General features: G+C 47.7%; 1 protein-coding gene and 1 long non-coding RNA gene across 5 annotated transcripts in view; one reads left to right on the top strand and one right to left on the bottom strand.

The window, feature by feature from the left end:
* The first annotated feature begins 1333 nt into the window (after positions 1-1333).
* Positions 1334-4620, top strand: LOC119873381. Its single transcript, XR_005365020.1, has 3 exons — positions 1334-2558; positions 3150-3260; positions 4537-4620. It is a non-coding gene; the product is annotated as an uncharacterized LOC119873381 (long non-coding RNA).
* Positions 4621-8811: 4191 nt separating this feature from the next.
* The window catches only part of MRRF (mitochondrial ribosome recycling factor), a 58026-nt gene continuing 50968 nt past the window's right edge, over positions 8812-15869 (bottom strand). For 2 of the 4 annotated variants that reach the window (XR_005365022.1, XR_005365021.1), the window contains exons 8-9: positions 13085-13334; positions 8812-11184 (exon numbers count right to left, since the gene is read on the bottom strand). Coding sequence is in view for 2 of the 4 variants with exons in the window: in XM_038549455.1 (XP_038405383.1) it covers positions 11107-11184 (78 nt within the window). In the remaining 2 variants the exon portion in view is untranslated. The remainder of the gene's footprint in view (positions 11185-13084; positions 13335-15869) is intronic. The other 2 variants (XM_038549455.1, XM_038549454.1) reach the window with 1 other exon arrangement.

Genomic DNA, 15869 nt, shown 5'->3' on the forward strand with positions numbered 1-15869 from the left:
GGGTGTGGGTGGCTGGGACGGTCTCACCTGGACACGCCCAGGGCCCGGCCAGCCTGAGTGGGGGAGAGGCTCTGCGCCTCTTGGGAGCCCTGGATCGGCACCGAAATGCCACCTCCTCTGGGAGGCCTTCCCGGACTTCTCCCTCTATACTGGCAGCTGCCACCAAACCTGCACCCAGTGCTCCACCCCTCACCTCTGCTTTGCCTTCAGCACTCAGCTCAGCCTGGCGTTGTCACTCTGTCGCCTGTTTAGCATCTGCCTCTTCCAAGTGAGCTCTCGGTGAAGGCGGGGACCTCATGGTAGTTTGTTCACCTCTGTGGTGTGTGGAGAACTGGGCTCAATATGCTAAAAAAATACGCTAAAAAAAGTTCTGCTATTGAGCAAAACTGAGTAGATGCTCAATAAATGCTGAGTGAGTCCATTTCAGAGGGCAGCCAAGCATGTTTACTCGATCTTTCGGCAGGTGCTTGAGGGCACAGTGTGTGCCGAGCGAGGTGGTCTCTGCTCCCTGGAGCTCACGGTCTGGGCAGGAGGCAGACCCTGAGGAGCACACGGGGCGCTGTGCTGCTGGCTCAGCCCGTGGCGGTGTGAACCGCAGACAGAGGGTCCGGACCCCATCTAGGAAGGGCAGGGCAGGCTGCCAGGAAGCAGTAAAATGAGGAGGCTGCCGAAAGGACAGCCCGGGCCAGTCGGGCAGGGTGGGTCTGGGGTGCCTCAGGCAGAGGAGTGGCAAGTGCAGTCCGGGGACCAGTGCCTGCAGGGACACAGGATTCAGGGCCGGAGCCACGGGAGCCGAGCAAGGGAGGGCCTGCTGTGAGAGGGGTTGGAAAGAAGGTTCCGGTCAGACCCTGCTGTTAGAACTTGAAGCAAGAATATGGGGCTTTTTCCTGCAGGTGACTGGGAGCCGGCATCTGAAGGGAACAGCGTGATCTGCGTCGTCACCGCACGGAGAACGGGTCCGAGGGGCCAGCGGCGGAGGAACAAGGCAGGTTCAGAGGCTGTTCAGTTATCCAGACGGTGGCAAGATCTGGGGGAACTTCTGAGCAGGCCATTTTAAGATCATTGATCTGACAGCAGGAGATGGAGCGGAGGAAGGGAAACCAGGTGGGAGGCAGCCATTCCCTCATGCACTCATTCACTCACTCACTCATTCATTCATTCACGCAGGCACGCACTTAGCATTCAACCTACAGCTGAGTGTGAGCCACCCTTCCCCACATCCTGATTTATGGTTCCCAATCTGCTCTGGGCTTGCCTACCAGGTTACCTATTATTAAAACAAGTTCTAAAGTTGGAGTCAGTAGCTTCTGAGAATCCAAGGGATTCTGTGGATCATGAGGCTGCTTTTTTTGGCTTGGACTTCCTGACATCAAAAAGGCCTTGTGAGTCATTTGCTTTCTTTAGGCCCCGAGTTCCTCATCGCTGCCAAGAGAGAGCCAAGCAAGATGATCTCTAAGTCCCATCCCTGGTCCCCAAACTCTCAGTTCTATGTCCTGTGAAGACATCATGACACCACAATGCCCAGTGGACTGCAAGGCCCCAGGTGAAGTCTGCCCTGCTCTGTACGTGGCCGGGGGAGCTGGAAGCTGTGAGGAGGCTGGAGCTCATGTCCAGCTCTGCCACCCACTTGTTCTTCTGTTTATGAGTGACTTGGTCTCTCTCTGTGCCTCAGTCTCCCCCCAGCTACTGGCTCCTTCCTGTGCGGGGCAGGGTTTAGACTGGCACACAAGGGTCCTCCTGGGCTGTCGCCCACATTAGACCCCCCTGTACATTGGAATTCCAGGAAACTACCTTCAAAAACAAACACACAGGGAGATAGGGGAGTTGCCTACAAGTCAGGAGAGCCATGTTTCCCCACTGCCCACACCAGAGACACACCCTCCTCCACCTAACAGCTCAGACCGTGGTCCCAGTCCCAACACTTAGGGCCATCCGGTGACCCTGAGCAAATCGTCTAGACTCAGAGTCCTCACCCATAAAACAGGGGCTCTGTGAGAGCCAAATCAGATGCCGTAGCTCAGGGCAGAGCACGGAGTGAATAGATGCTCAGGAGATGGGGCTGCAGTTAGGGCTGGGCCATGCCTGCCTGGATGGGCAGGCAAGGACCTGGTTCCTCTTCCTGCTTTGGCCTCCACAACAGCTCCGTTTTACCAGCAACTGGGACTCACTGGGGGCCAGGGGAATTCAGGGATTCTTTTAAAGGGTATATTTGGGTGGGAGGAGCTACATGTCTCTGCCTCACTAGGGAGGGGAGATGGGACTCGGCTGGGACTCAAGCTTCGGCTTAGTTATCAGCAATGGTGCTACAAACACCAGCAAACTAGGACCAGGTGATTTCCTGGTCAGCAAACAAGACCTCCTAAACATTTCTGAGTAGCAGCTGCCACCCCCAAGGTCCCATTCTGAAAGGAATGCTTTGAATTTCAGGAGCCTACTCCTCTCTCCCCCAAAATTGGTTGTGGGTATCGGAGCTATGATGTCATCAGAGCCTTGGTGATTTGCCTCCTACGGCGGTGGATGGGAGAGCTTGACCCAGTCTACGGACACCCCCTAGCTGGGTACTGCCTCTGTGTGGGCCTGGGGCCGGAAGTCCCTGTCTGCTGGGGGGCTCCTGTCCAGTCGGGAAGTCAGTCCACGAACATCACAAAGGGAAACACAAGAGGGAAAGCGCTTTGAGCCCTGAGAGGCGGATACCAGCAAAAGGGGAGACCACATCTGACTGGTGGATGGATTTCTGGAAGGCTTCTTGTAGGAAGTGGCACTGAGCTGGCTCTGGAGTATAGCTAGGATGTCTCTCTTTCTCTGGGAAAAAAAAAAATTTAAACAAAACCAGAAAACAAAGGAATAACCAACCGTTCCTATTTTCACAAGCCCAAATTCACACTTGTAGAGTTTTCATTTCTATCCACATACATGAGATGATTTCAGGTACCTTTACACTCTTCCCCCCCATCCCCAGTGGCAATCACCATTATGAATTTGGCAAGTATCGCTTCACACACCCCCCCCTTAAAAATATATGTATAATGGAAAATAGAGTCAGGAATAATTTTTAAAATTACTTTGTGTGTGTGTCATGCTAGTTTACGTAAGGGCGTCACATTGTACCTACGACTCTGCTTGCTCTTCCACTGCCTTTTGTGTTTCAGGGGCTCTCTTCTTATTCCAACACGCAGCGTCCCGTGGAAGCACCACGCTGATTTACCCCCGGAGTGGGCAGGGTTTCCATGGATGGAGATCATCAAGGGCTGACATTCCAGGTAGAGGAAGTGATGGCAGCAAAGGCATGGGGATAGGAAATGTGGGGGGTGCATTTGGGGGCTGGCAGGGGTCCAGGGTGTCCGAGGAGGGAGCATCAGGCATGTGTGCGATTGCTGAGGGAGGCCCTGAACCCCGGGCCAGGAATCTGCGCTGGCACGCTGGACATCTGGGGGGGTGGGGACAGGCCTTCCCCCACTTAGAACCGCCCTCCACAATAATTCCATTTATCCACCCTCCAAATCCTCCCTGGGGAGGCCTCTGTTACTCTTTCCATTAATTGTCTCATTAATGACCCACTGAAGTCAAGTACCCATTGTTCTCTGGACCTGGGGCAGCCTCCCTGGCTCTCTCCCCTGGGGGGGTGTAAATGTCTTTCCTTCCCCGCCTTCCTTTGGCCACCATCCTTATCTGGTCCCTGCAGCCCTGGCCTGGCTGCTGCCGCCTCTTCCTCCACCCACACCCTGGGCCCTGCGGCCACCCCCACCCCGGCGGGGCTGGTACCCCCCATGCCTCCCTCTGCTTCATTCTGTCCCCCACTTGTTTGCGTGTGTCCCTTCCCGCGCTGCTGTGCTCGCTCACCCGCTGTCTCTGTCTCTCTTCCTCCTCTTTCCTTCCCTTCCTCCTCTCTATCCCTTAACTGTGTTCCTCTCCCCGGAAATCCAGAAATCTGGCGTTTCTCCCTTCGCATGTATTTATCTCCCTGTGTCTCTGTCTCTGTCTCAGCATCTCTCTCTAGGGGTCTTGGAATGTCTCTCCGGGTGACAGTGAGACTGTCACCCTGGGTTTCTGTCTCCGTCACTACTTGCCCACTCCGTACTTGTGTGTGTGCATGTGTGTCTTTGTTTCTGATTCTGCCTCTTTCTCCCTCTGGCCTTTGTGTCCCTCCCTCTCTCCCTCTCTGTTTCTGTCTCTGTCTCTGCTCTCTCGACCCCGTCCCTCCTCCCTGTGTGTCTCTGAATCCTCTTGATTGACTATTGTCCTGTATCCAACCCCGGCCCCACCCCCAGGACTTGCTCATCCACAGGGTCCCCAACTCCCACACAGGTCAGACTACTTCCTTCTGTTGCCTGCTCCCTGGTGACAGCTCTGGCTTCCCCTGGAGGACAGCCTCAGGACCTCAGCGTAGGAGTAGGCTGGAGGTCCCACAGCTACCAGACTTTGGGATTCATACATCCTTGAAGTTAAAAAGAAAAAAAGAAAAAAACCCCAAAGAACAGAGGTGACCAACAGAAGGCGACCGTTTATCTTTCTAAATGGGATTTTTTTTTCTTTTAGAATCACCAACTTCTCATGATTTGTGATAGAAAGAACATTTAACACCAAAAGTAAAAGTATAAAGAGCAAGATCTAACAATACAGGATTGCTCTTTACATTCAATAAATTTAATTTTCTGAAAACATTTGCAACCTTGTCTGTATTTTACTTATTCTGCCCCCAAATAGGAGAAGATGTTGTCAGGGACCGGCCCAGTTGTGCAGCCCCTCACTGTACCCACAGGGAAATGGAGTGACCTTTACTTGGGGTACTTAGATTGGGGCAGCCCCGGTGGCTCAGCAGTTTAGCGCCGCCTGCAGCCCAGGGCGTGATCCTGGAGACCCTGGATTGAGTCCCATGTCAGGCTCCCTGTATGGAGCCTGCTTCTCCCTCTGCCTGTGTCTCTGCCTCTCTCTCTGTGTGTCTCTCATAAATAAATAAATAAATAAATAAATAAATAAATAAATAAATAAATAAATAAATCTTTAAGAAACAAACAAAACAAAGGGCAAGATTGAGACAAGACCATAGCTCGCAGGCACCTCCTACACCTTGTGGGGCCGGTTTGCTGAAAGAACTTCTGAAGCTGCTTGACTGGGAGTCAGACACCAGACGCCCTGCATTTTGTGTCTTCTGCTGGTCCTGTGTGTCTCTGAGCAATTTAACCCCTCCCTGTGCCTCACTTCCCTCATTTATAAAATGAGCAATTAATAACTAGCATCCTAGAGCTGCCTCATACCTAGCGAAGGTCCAGGACTGTTAACCACTATCATTGTCATCATCATCATCATCATCATCATCATCATCACCAAAGGGGGCAATTGGGCTGAGGCTAGAGCCTGGGAGAGAAGGCTCATGCACCCCAAGCCACCTCAGGGCAGGGGCAGGGGACAGGCTGTGCCCCACAATTTGGGGGGCGGGTACCAGCCTATGAGGCAGCCTTAGGGCCTTGGACCCCAGCAATTCTGCTCTGCAGGGGCCAAGGGTGGCCTGGCACTAGGGAAGAGACCTTCCCTTGCATCTTCAGGAGCCCACCCAGCATGTTTGGGTGACCCAAGCCCAGCAGCCAACACTCCAGTCACCGACAGACACTTCCAATGGGAGTGAAGGCGAAGCTCCAGGTGGCATTCACAACTGCAGATGCCAGCAAGGGAGAACCTGGACAGCAGAGGAGCAGGGTGGACGCCAGGTGATCAGGGACACCACGGGAGGCAGCCTTTAGATGCTAAGAAATTCTGGAGGCCGATTCTGCAAGATGAGGTTGGAGGTCTGAGTGAGCAGGTGAGAATAATTAGGGAAACTCTGGGTTACTGATGTTGAGTTGACTTCATTTGTATTCAAGGCCCAGGCAGGCCCTGGACAATTGGGCAAGTATTTCCTTCACAGCTGCTCTGAGCCAAGCACTGTGCTAGTCATGGGATGCAAAGATTAAAAGAGCAGAGAACCTTCTTTTCAGGGATTCATACAAGGCGTATCTCGGGCCTGTGGTGTACTGTCTCCGAGGAAGGCCCAAGACACAGGCAGAGCCAGCCTGAAACATTTGGCACTTCTGTTACCCGGTCCATACCACTCGAGGATGTGTTAGGGAGGAGAGCACTTCAAAGGTACAACTGACAGGTTGGTGACTTCCCAGAGGACCATGTGAAGGAGAGGGAGGTGACAGGTGGCTCCCAAGGTCTTGGTTTGGCACTTGCTTGGACAGCAAGGGCATTTCCAGGAGGCAACGCAGGGGAGTGAGCAGGCCTGGCGGGGACACGTTTTCCAGATGGCGCCTGCTGAGTTTGGGGTGCTAGAGGTATATGTAGGTCAGTGGGCACACACACATTTAGGAATCAGGAGAAACATCAAGATACAGAAACGAATCAGTGCAAGGAGAGCTGTGGCGGCTGGACAAATTTTGCCTATTGGGTGGGACGGCGATCTAAGGCAGCGTGTAGCAAGCAAACAGCCAAAGGAGACAAGACACGGAAGTGGAGGAAAGCAGGACAAAAATTCAGAAAAGGTAATAATAGCATTGAGCTTAAGCACTAGTTGCCTTGGGGTAGTTGGGAGAGGCGTATCACCGCTAGAGATCCAGAGGCTTAGACGGCAGAAGTCACTGCACACCCCGGTGAAGTCTGTACACAGCTCAGCAGGCAACAGGGAGCCATCGAAGGGTGTGGAGCAGAAGACAGGGTGTGATGAAGGCTCTGTCTCAGCTTGAGCTAACAGCATGTGATGAATTAAAGACCAGAACAGAGGAACGTGAGGGACAGGGACCGCTACTTCTTTGTTCATTCAACAAGCAGTGAACCTCCTCTGGGCAGAAGCAATCCTCCTCCTCAACCTAACATCCAACCCCTCATCTGCTAAGGGTTTAGACACCAAAATACCTAATATTAATACTGCATGCAAAAAAGAGTAACCGTAGGGTTCTACTAAACATTTCAGTATTATCAATACATTTGAATGAGTTTAGGCCACCTCCTAAAAGAAAAGGAGTCAGCCGGACACCCGGGTGGCTCAGTGCTTAAGCATCTGCTTTTGGCTCAGGGCGTGATCCTGGGGTCCTGGGATTGAGTCCCGCATCGGGCTCCCTGCATGGAGCCTGCTTCTCCCTCTGCGGTGTCTCTGCCTCTCTCTCTCTGTCTCTCGTGAATAAATAAATAAAATCTTCAGGGGGAGAAAAAAAGCCTTAGAAAGGAAAGAAATTCTCACACCTGCGACAACATGGATGGACCTGGAGAACATTGTGCTGAGTGGCTATTCCCCGAGATTATGACCCCAGCCCAAGGCAGACGCTTAACCACCGACTGAGCCACCCAGGTGCCCCGTAAAGATAATTTTTAAAAGGAGTTTCAGAATGGATCATAAAACCTAGCTCCAAAACAGAAAGCACACCTAAAGCAGTGATTTAGAAACCTACAAATAAAGGAATGGGAAAGATACATCAAACAAATGTGAACAAAAAGCAAGCAGGGGCTGTGATCTTGAGAGAGGACAAGAACTCAGACTCCAAGCACTGAGATGAAGACGAGAAGAGCCAAGCTCTCTGGGCATCGGACAACCCAGCAAGTCATCCAGGAGAAATTATAGGAAGTGCAAGAAGAAATAGGAATGCTAATAACAAGACTGAAACACCCCACTTCCAGTCCCAGACTCATCAAAAGGCCAAAAATTAGAATATGGAAAACTTAGTATGTAAATATAACCCTTTCCTGTCTCCCTTAGAGCTACCATCCCTTCAGCATTTACTATGTGCCGCCACCTCCCATGCAGCTTTCAACACACCTTTATTAGACATAGGTAAATTGTTTTATGAAAGGGAGCTTTGTGCTTCTCTTTCGATTACCTTTGGGGCCAGGCGCAGTACTGAGTGCATTCTGAGTAAGTACTCAGTGAAGACTTGCGGACTGAAGCGCACTAATTAAGGACCTACTTTAAAGTCAGATCTGGGGATCCCCGGGTGGCGCAGCGGTTTAGCGCCTGCCTTTGGCCCAGGGCGTGATCCTAGAGTCCCGGGATTGAATCCCACGTCAGGCTCCCGGTGCATGGAGCCTGCTTCTCCCTCTGCCTGTGTCTCTGCCTCTCTCTCTCTCTCTCTCTCTCTCTGTGACTATCATGAATAATTAAAAAAAATATATCATAGGGGTAGCAGTGAAGTAAGTTAAGATACATCCATATTATGGAACACTGCACTGCAACAAAAAAGGGGTGAATTGCAGCTCCATGTTCACATATGAAGAGATGGCCATAATATGTTGCTGGATTTTTTAAAAAAAATAGCAAGCTTCAGAATATGAACACAATAGTTCCCTTCCCTGCTTCTTAAAAATTATGTATATACAAAGGTCTGAAAGGATACACATCTAATTGCTAAAGAGGAGTAAGAATGGGAACTTAAGAGAAGTTTCTCTTTTAACTTTTTATAGTTTCTTTTGTAACTTCCAACACACACACACACACACACATGCACACATACACATGCGCATGCACACAAGCATATAAAACAAGAAAAAAACAGGACAAAAGTTCTTGAGTTCTCTGGCCTCCATGTTTTGTGAGACTTAGAAAGCTGGTGAGCTGAACGGAGGAGGTGGTTAATCCTTGTGCCAAAGGTAGGAATTTCCATCCCAGCTTTTCCTTTTGAAAGAAAGAAGTTCAAGGAAGGAGAGACGGAGAAGGCATTGCTCCAGCATTACTCATTACTCAGCAGATCCAAATAGGTAGTCTCATCCCCGGTCCCTGCCACCATGGCAGCCCTGACACGGAGAAACAGAGAAACTCTTTGATAAATGTCAACTGAAATAGAGCAATCAGCTGAAAGCCATTTGCTGAGCCGTCTGGCTGCCCTGGGCTCGAGGTTTTCCTTTATTCATTTATCATGATATACAGCTTTGGCCAACATACACACAGGAGAGAAATTATTGACATGTGGGACCCAAGTACAGAAAATCTTTCATTTTCCATCCCCCTCCCTCCCCGTCTGTTCACCAAATAAGTTTTTGTTTATTTAAAGACTACAGAGGATTTGGCTGTTAAGAACCAAATGCCTTTGGAGTGGAGTTACAACATAATTTATCATTTCCTCTGTTTATTAAAAAATCCTGCATCTTTGAGAAGTACATTTGCTGTGAGTGGGGGATTTCGGCCACTCACAAAAGACAATTGCAATGCCCCGCCATGTGGTTTACTCCAAAAAAGGGTCCTTGATTGCTGTTTCTATCCCTGTTCTACCCCCAGCTGACTTCCAATCCTGTGATGGCACTCAGGGCTGGGGTTGGACTGAGGACAGGTAAGCAGGCCAGGAGACTATGTTAGCTTCTTTCATTTTTTACCTGACTCTGACCCTGAACCCCCACCGGCTGTGCACAGTGTGCTCCATCAGCACCAGCAGAGGGAGAAGAGCAGACCTCCCACAAGGGGCAGGATCTCAGAGGAGTCAGACAGCAGGAAGTCTGGATGCTGCTTCGAGGGAGTTGCAGCCAGGCCTGGTGGCTGCCCGAGTAGGTTCCTCTCTAAAAGCAGCCATCTGGCAGAACTGGAATGAACTTCCTACCTTCCACCCGGAACATTTTGGATAATGACTTAGTCTAGTGTGCCATGCACCCCTCAAAGACAGACTTGGTCTAGTGTGCCATGTACCCCTCATATCTTATCTATTTTACATGTCTACCCAGCATGCAGCACCGTACCTGACATACAGTGGGTGCTCACTAGATGTTTATGCAGGCTGCAGGATGCATTGGGCAGAGCACAGGCTTTAGATCAGGCCTCAGTTTGAATCCCAGCTCTGCCACTTGCGAGCTATGTCACCCTGAGCAAGAAATCTGACCTCTCTTGAGCTCCTCCCTCTCTGTAAAATGAGTCTGACCATGCATAACGAAACATTTTATCACTTACTAGGCTTGTCACTTTGGGGAAGTTATCTCATGATGTCAAGTCTGTTTTGCTATTTGTAAAATGAAGATAATATACATCTCACAGCTTACCATGAAGATTAAAGATACTGCCTAGAACTGTATCTAGCTGTATTACGGCTATAGGATAGCTACATTATAATGAAAGAAAAGAATGAGGTAATTATTAAAGAAAAGGTAATTACTAAAGAAAAAAACCATACTTAACCAAAAGATAAGCCACAACAAACCAGTCCTCTGTCAATAATAGGCGGGCCCTATTATTGCCCTGGGGAAAGGCAAGATTGGAAAGTGACAGAGTGATGGTACTATGATGGAAAGAAAAGAAAAGCAGTCAGCATTGTTGAGTGGCTACTTCGTTCAATTCATTCACAACATATCTGAATGCCTACTGTGTTCCAGGCATTATATCAAGTCCTGAGGAAAGTGAAGCTCTATGGACTAATTATCAAAAAGAATACTGAAGGTTCCGCTAAAAAGCAGTGGACAGTGCTAAGAGCCGACAACAGGTGTTGTAGGCTGGGGAAGACGGAAGTAGGTGATACCCAAGCTGAGACCCGAGGGACGAACAGGACTGGCCAGGTAGGTCAGCAGTGGCAGGATGGTCCAGGCAGAGGAAAGAGCAGGTGTGACAATGACTCCAGGCAAACGTATTGTCTGGTGGCTTGATACACAGGTCCTTAGAGAATGTTAATCCAGATGGACCACTCCTTTGTGGTGGTTATTTTTTCCAATTTATTTTAATTTTACTGTTAGGTAAAAATGGGCCTGTAGCAAAGGGATCCAGTTGCAGGTGAAGGCCCAAATCAGCCCAGAGATCAAAGTTGGGGACAGGGCCCAAATGATTGAAAAGGCAGCTCCTGAGATGAGAAACATAAGGTGCTGAGCCTGCCAGTGGTCCTGATCGCTTGGCAATGTCAGGATCAGGGCAAATACCCTGAGTAGAGGCCATCCACTGGCAGCAGGGACTCCTGGAGGCCCACCCAGGCAGAAGGCCAAAGCAGAATGTGTTGGGCAGGGAGCAGGAAGAAGAGAATGAACAAGTCTGGGTGTCCCTCTAGAAGGTTGAGCCACACAGTGACAACTGCATGATGACAGCCTTCGGCGTGGACAGGGAAGAGAGGCACCAACTTGCCATCCACGGGATCCAAAGAAACCAGGCTCTGGAGTACCGCTGCACCAGGTGGACTCTCATCCAAGGAGTTCTTTGGTCTTCACTGCCAGATGCCTGTCCAGCTCTGCAACTGTATCGTCAGCCATCTGGCTGATCTGTGGGGACACAAAAGGAGACGGCTCGAGAATAGCCTGGGACAGGGCAGGGGAACAAGCATTCCAAAATTATGTACAAGTTATTTGGGAAACAGCAATGGTGACAAAAGCTCACACTGTTTAGTCCCAGCCAGGCACTGTGCCAAGAACTTTATATACTGCCTCGTAACAGCAGCCCCATGAAATCCTGTCATTATCCTCATTTTGCAGATGAGGAACCTGAGGCAGTTGGGTCACCTGTCAGGACACATAGCTGCAAGTAACAATTACAAAATTTAATCCCCAGTAGTCTGATTTCATAGCCCCAAATTCTTAATTCTTATTACAGGAATACAGAGAAGCCGGCCTTATCGGTCACTAATGACTCTAGAATTTCCTCCACCTCAGACACCATGCTGTATAAAGGCCTCGTACTAATTGATAAGACTACTAAGATCCCAATAATTAAGCAGGAAAAAAAATATTGAACAAAAGAGTACATCTGGTTAACAAACATGGAAAATTCAACAGACACTAAGGAATGCAAATTAAAACAATATATAATTCAGTTATTGTAGTTAACAAAATCTGATGTTGTAGCTTTTAATTACAGTATTCAATGCCAGAAAGCTATGGTAAAATGGATGAGCTCATATATCAATGATAGGAATTCAAATCAATGCAAATGTCCACACCGGTTTTTAACTCCTAAATTCTCTCAACGGGGAAATTACCACATGGATGGAATCTGAAAAAATTTTTCTAAAGTTCCATATGCAAAAATATTTATCTAGGCTTTATAGTTAAAGATTTATTTATTTTTAGAGAGTGGGGAGGGGCAAAAGAGAGAGAGAGTCTCAAGGAGACTTGACACCAAGCAAGGAGTCTGATGTAGGGCTCAATCTTACAACCCTGAGATCACCACCCAAGCCAAAAACCCATCACCACCAGAGCTAAAACGAAGAGCTTAATGCTTAACTGACCGCACCACCCAGGTGCCCCCATCCAGGCTTTATTTTTAATAATGAAAAATCAGAAAATCTAAAGTGATATAACACAGAAGTAGTTGAATACATATAGCCATTAAAAATGGTTGAGATTATCCACTTCTTATGGAAAGGGTTCAAATATGAGTAACATTTTAGTACATATTTCTTTTCTTTTTTTTTCTAGTACATATTTCTGAAATGTTTGAAAGTTTATAACAAGTATGGATTGCTTTTGTAATCAGATAAACAGAAATAATGTTTCAAGATATTCTTTATAATACCATGGGAAAATGCTCATGTTACCTTTAGAGTTAAAGAAAAAGCCAGATCTCAAATATGTTACAAAAAATGCTTATTTCTTAAAAATGGAAGGAAACATCTTATAGAAGACCTAGTGTAGGGCAGCCTGGGTGGCTCAGTGGTTTAGTGCTGCCTTCAGCCCAGGGCGTGATCCTGGAGACCCGGGATCGAGTCCCGCGTGAGACTCCCTGCATGGAGCCTGCTTCTCCCTCTGCCAGTGTCTCTGCCTATGTCTCTCACGGATAAATTTAAAAAAAAAAAAAAAAAAAAAAAAAGACCTAGTGTATAGCAAATGCTCACAAAATATTTACTAAATGAATAATAAAGGTTTTCTGTACTTTTCTATATCTTCCAAATTTTCAAAAATAAACATGTATTAAGAATGAGAAACAAAACACAATACAATTTAGTAAGTGTTACAGCTTCCCCCCCCAAGTCTAAAAGGGACCTAAGACAGGAAGCCTTCAAGGATGGGCCCAGGATCTGTGTGCTCAGCCGCATGACGGCTGTCTTACATATTTGCAGACCACAGGCCTTAGCCAAGAACTAGGAACGAAACGCACTGGAAAGGAGAAAGGCTAAAGAGGATTTGGAGCAATTGGCCCCAGGCAGGGATACAAACAGGCTCTCACCATAGCAACAGCTGCACTTTTTGTAGCTGGAGGAAGCAGTGTCAGGGGCTGCTGGGCATGCTGGCAGAGCGGCTGCACTCAGAATGGCTGCTTGATCCCTCTTCACTCAGCCACATACTCTTCAGATCCTGCTGCCCCCGCCCGGAATAGTTGCCTTGCATGCAGGGTGGCATGATGCCCAGCAGCACTCACTCCAGCGCCTGGAAGCTGGCAGCCTGGGGCAGCCAGGAACAAGTGCCAGAAGCCTATTCTGAAAAAATGTCACCAGGGCAATTTGGGAACAGGAATGAGGACTGGGGGAGAAAGAGTACCAGGGGTAACACTGTGATAATATGGGAGCCCGGTTAAATTCTCAGTGGATGACAATGTGCAAGTCACTGAATCTCAGTTACCTCATCTATCAAATGGGGATGCTGGTCCCTTCCTCAGAGAGTAGTTGTGTGGGTTAAAAGCATTCATGAATATGCAAGCACAGTTTAAACTGGTTATTTGCTATGCAAATGCTGCTTGTGCTACTCTGATTTTTATTATCACTTCCTGACTTCTTTTCAAATTAATCAATTAATGAAAATATTTACTAACTTTCTACCAAATTATAGGCACAAAGTGCCCTTGAGGACAGTCTGCCTGTAAGTTCATCTTTTTCATCTTTATCAGACTTCTTAAAATAATGATGATTAACATGGGGTGCCTGCCTGGGTGGCTTAGTCAGTTGAACACCCGACTCTTGATTTTGGCTCAGGTCATAATCTCAGGGTCGTGGGATGGAGCTCCAAGTCAGGCTCCCTATTCGGGGAGTCTGCTTGAGATTCTCTCTCTTCCTCTCCTTCTGCCCTTCCCCCTGCTTGGACATTCTCTCTCCCTCTCTCTAAAATAAATAAATAAATAAATAAATAAATAAATAAATAAATAAATAAATAAATAAATAAATAAATAAATAAATAAATAAATAAATAAATAATCTTAAAAAAAATAATGATGATTAACAACAATGACAACAGCACCAGCAACAGTTCCCTCTTACCTAGTATTACTACATGCCAGACACTGAGCTAAAAACTTTATATGACTTATTTCACACTTTCTTCAAAACATATGAAATGCTATTATGCCCCTTTAAAACACTGAATATTTAACCATTTATCCTGACAGTTGCACAGTCGTTCATGGCATGCAAAGGGGTTTTGTCCTCTGTTATTTCACTCAAATCCAACAATTACACGTAACTTCTATAAGGCAGGTGAGAACAGGTATTATCTCCATTTTACAGAAGAGTAAACCAAGGCATAAAATGTTAACTAACCTGCCCAAAATCACATTAAAAAGTCAGTAGTGTGACTGAGCCAGGAACTTACCCACCCTGATTGCCTTTGATGAGTCCCCAGCACCTGGCCTGGTCCTTCCTCACTCCAGTCAAGCTGTGTGAGTCACTCCAACAATCAATCCCAGCCCCACATTCATAGTCAGAAGGGCGGAGAAAGGAATGGGACAGACACATACTGAGGACACAATTACTGAGGACTGGCAAGCATGTCAGTCACTTTTCAGTATGTGTGTCACTTGGTCCTCTCACCAAACCTGTGAGATGAGCACCCCTCTTCCCACTTTATAGATGAGGAGACAAGCTCAAAAAAGTGAAGCTATTTGCTGACCCTAGCAGCGGAGAAGTGAAAGAGCTGGGAATTTGAACCAGTCAGGCCTGCCGCCACAGCAAGAGCCCTTTCCATTTTAATCTGCTGCCTCATAAAGACCATATCAATGGCTGTGGCACCAGCAGCAGCAGCAGCAGCAACGTCACATTTGCTCCCTTCTGGTTCAGGAAAGTGAAAGGAGGAGACAGGAAAGGGGAAGGCAGGCGCACACAATGCATGGCTGGGGCAGGTAGGTGGCAAGTCATCCTCCCCAAAGCCTGGCTCAGAACCCCCAGTGCCTCACCCACCCCAGCCTCCCCGCCTGCTTGCCTGCCCACTAGGAGCCCTTCCCTCCTTCTGCCCATTAGCACCCAGCTTCACTTCAGAGCAGCAATTTCTCAGAAAAAGGCGGCAGTGAAAGGATCTTGGCCAGCATTACTGGTGATTTCTGCCAAGCGCTTTAACGCTCAGCAGGCCCATTTATAGCAAACTGAAGCAAAGGTGAAACAGCAGGCTGGCAGATGTCAGAGTCCCGAGCGGGTAGGCCTCGGTCCTTCTTCTGCAGAGCTGGCCTGGGCAGCTGGGTGGGGAAGTTGGTGGGTAGGGGTGGGTGAGGATCAGACGTGGTTATAGGCATGCAACCTACAACTTGATCCCTTCATTTTTATACACCAAAGAAACATTTGTATAATGTTTATAATACAGCTTTTAAAAAAAAATCCGACCTCAAAAGAATTTTGGAATGTAAAAAAAAATCCCATAAAGAATAATATTTAAATTGTTCATAATCCCATTGCCTGAAATGACCACTATTAATATTCTCAAGTGGATACGCTGCCAATCTTTTTTTTTTTTAAGATTTTAAGTAATCTCTACAACCAATGTGGGGCTCGAACTCACAACCCCAAGATCAAGAGCTTCATGCTCTACCGACTAAGCCAGCTAGGCGCTCCAAACTAAGCTGCCAATCCTTTCATGTACATGAAGATTTTCATTATAAAAATGGAATCATATTATTATACTGTTATGTAACCTACCTTAAAAAAATAAATTCCAAAAGAAACTTATTTCTGCAATATATTTTTTAAAAAGATCTATTTGAAAGAGAGCGAGCTGTGGGGAGGTGCAGAGGGAGAAGGAGAGAGTCTTAAGCA

This window comes from Canis lupus, chromosome 9 (genome assembly GCF_011100685.1).
Source record: "Canis lupus familiaris isolate Mischka breed German Shepherd chromosome 9, alternate assembly UU_Cfam_GSD_1.0, whole genome shotgun sequence".
Taxonomy (NCBI): domain Eukaryota; kingdom Metazoa; phylum Chordata; class Mammalia; order Carnivora; family Canidae; genus Canis; species Canis lupus.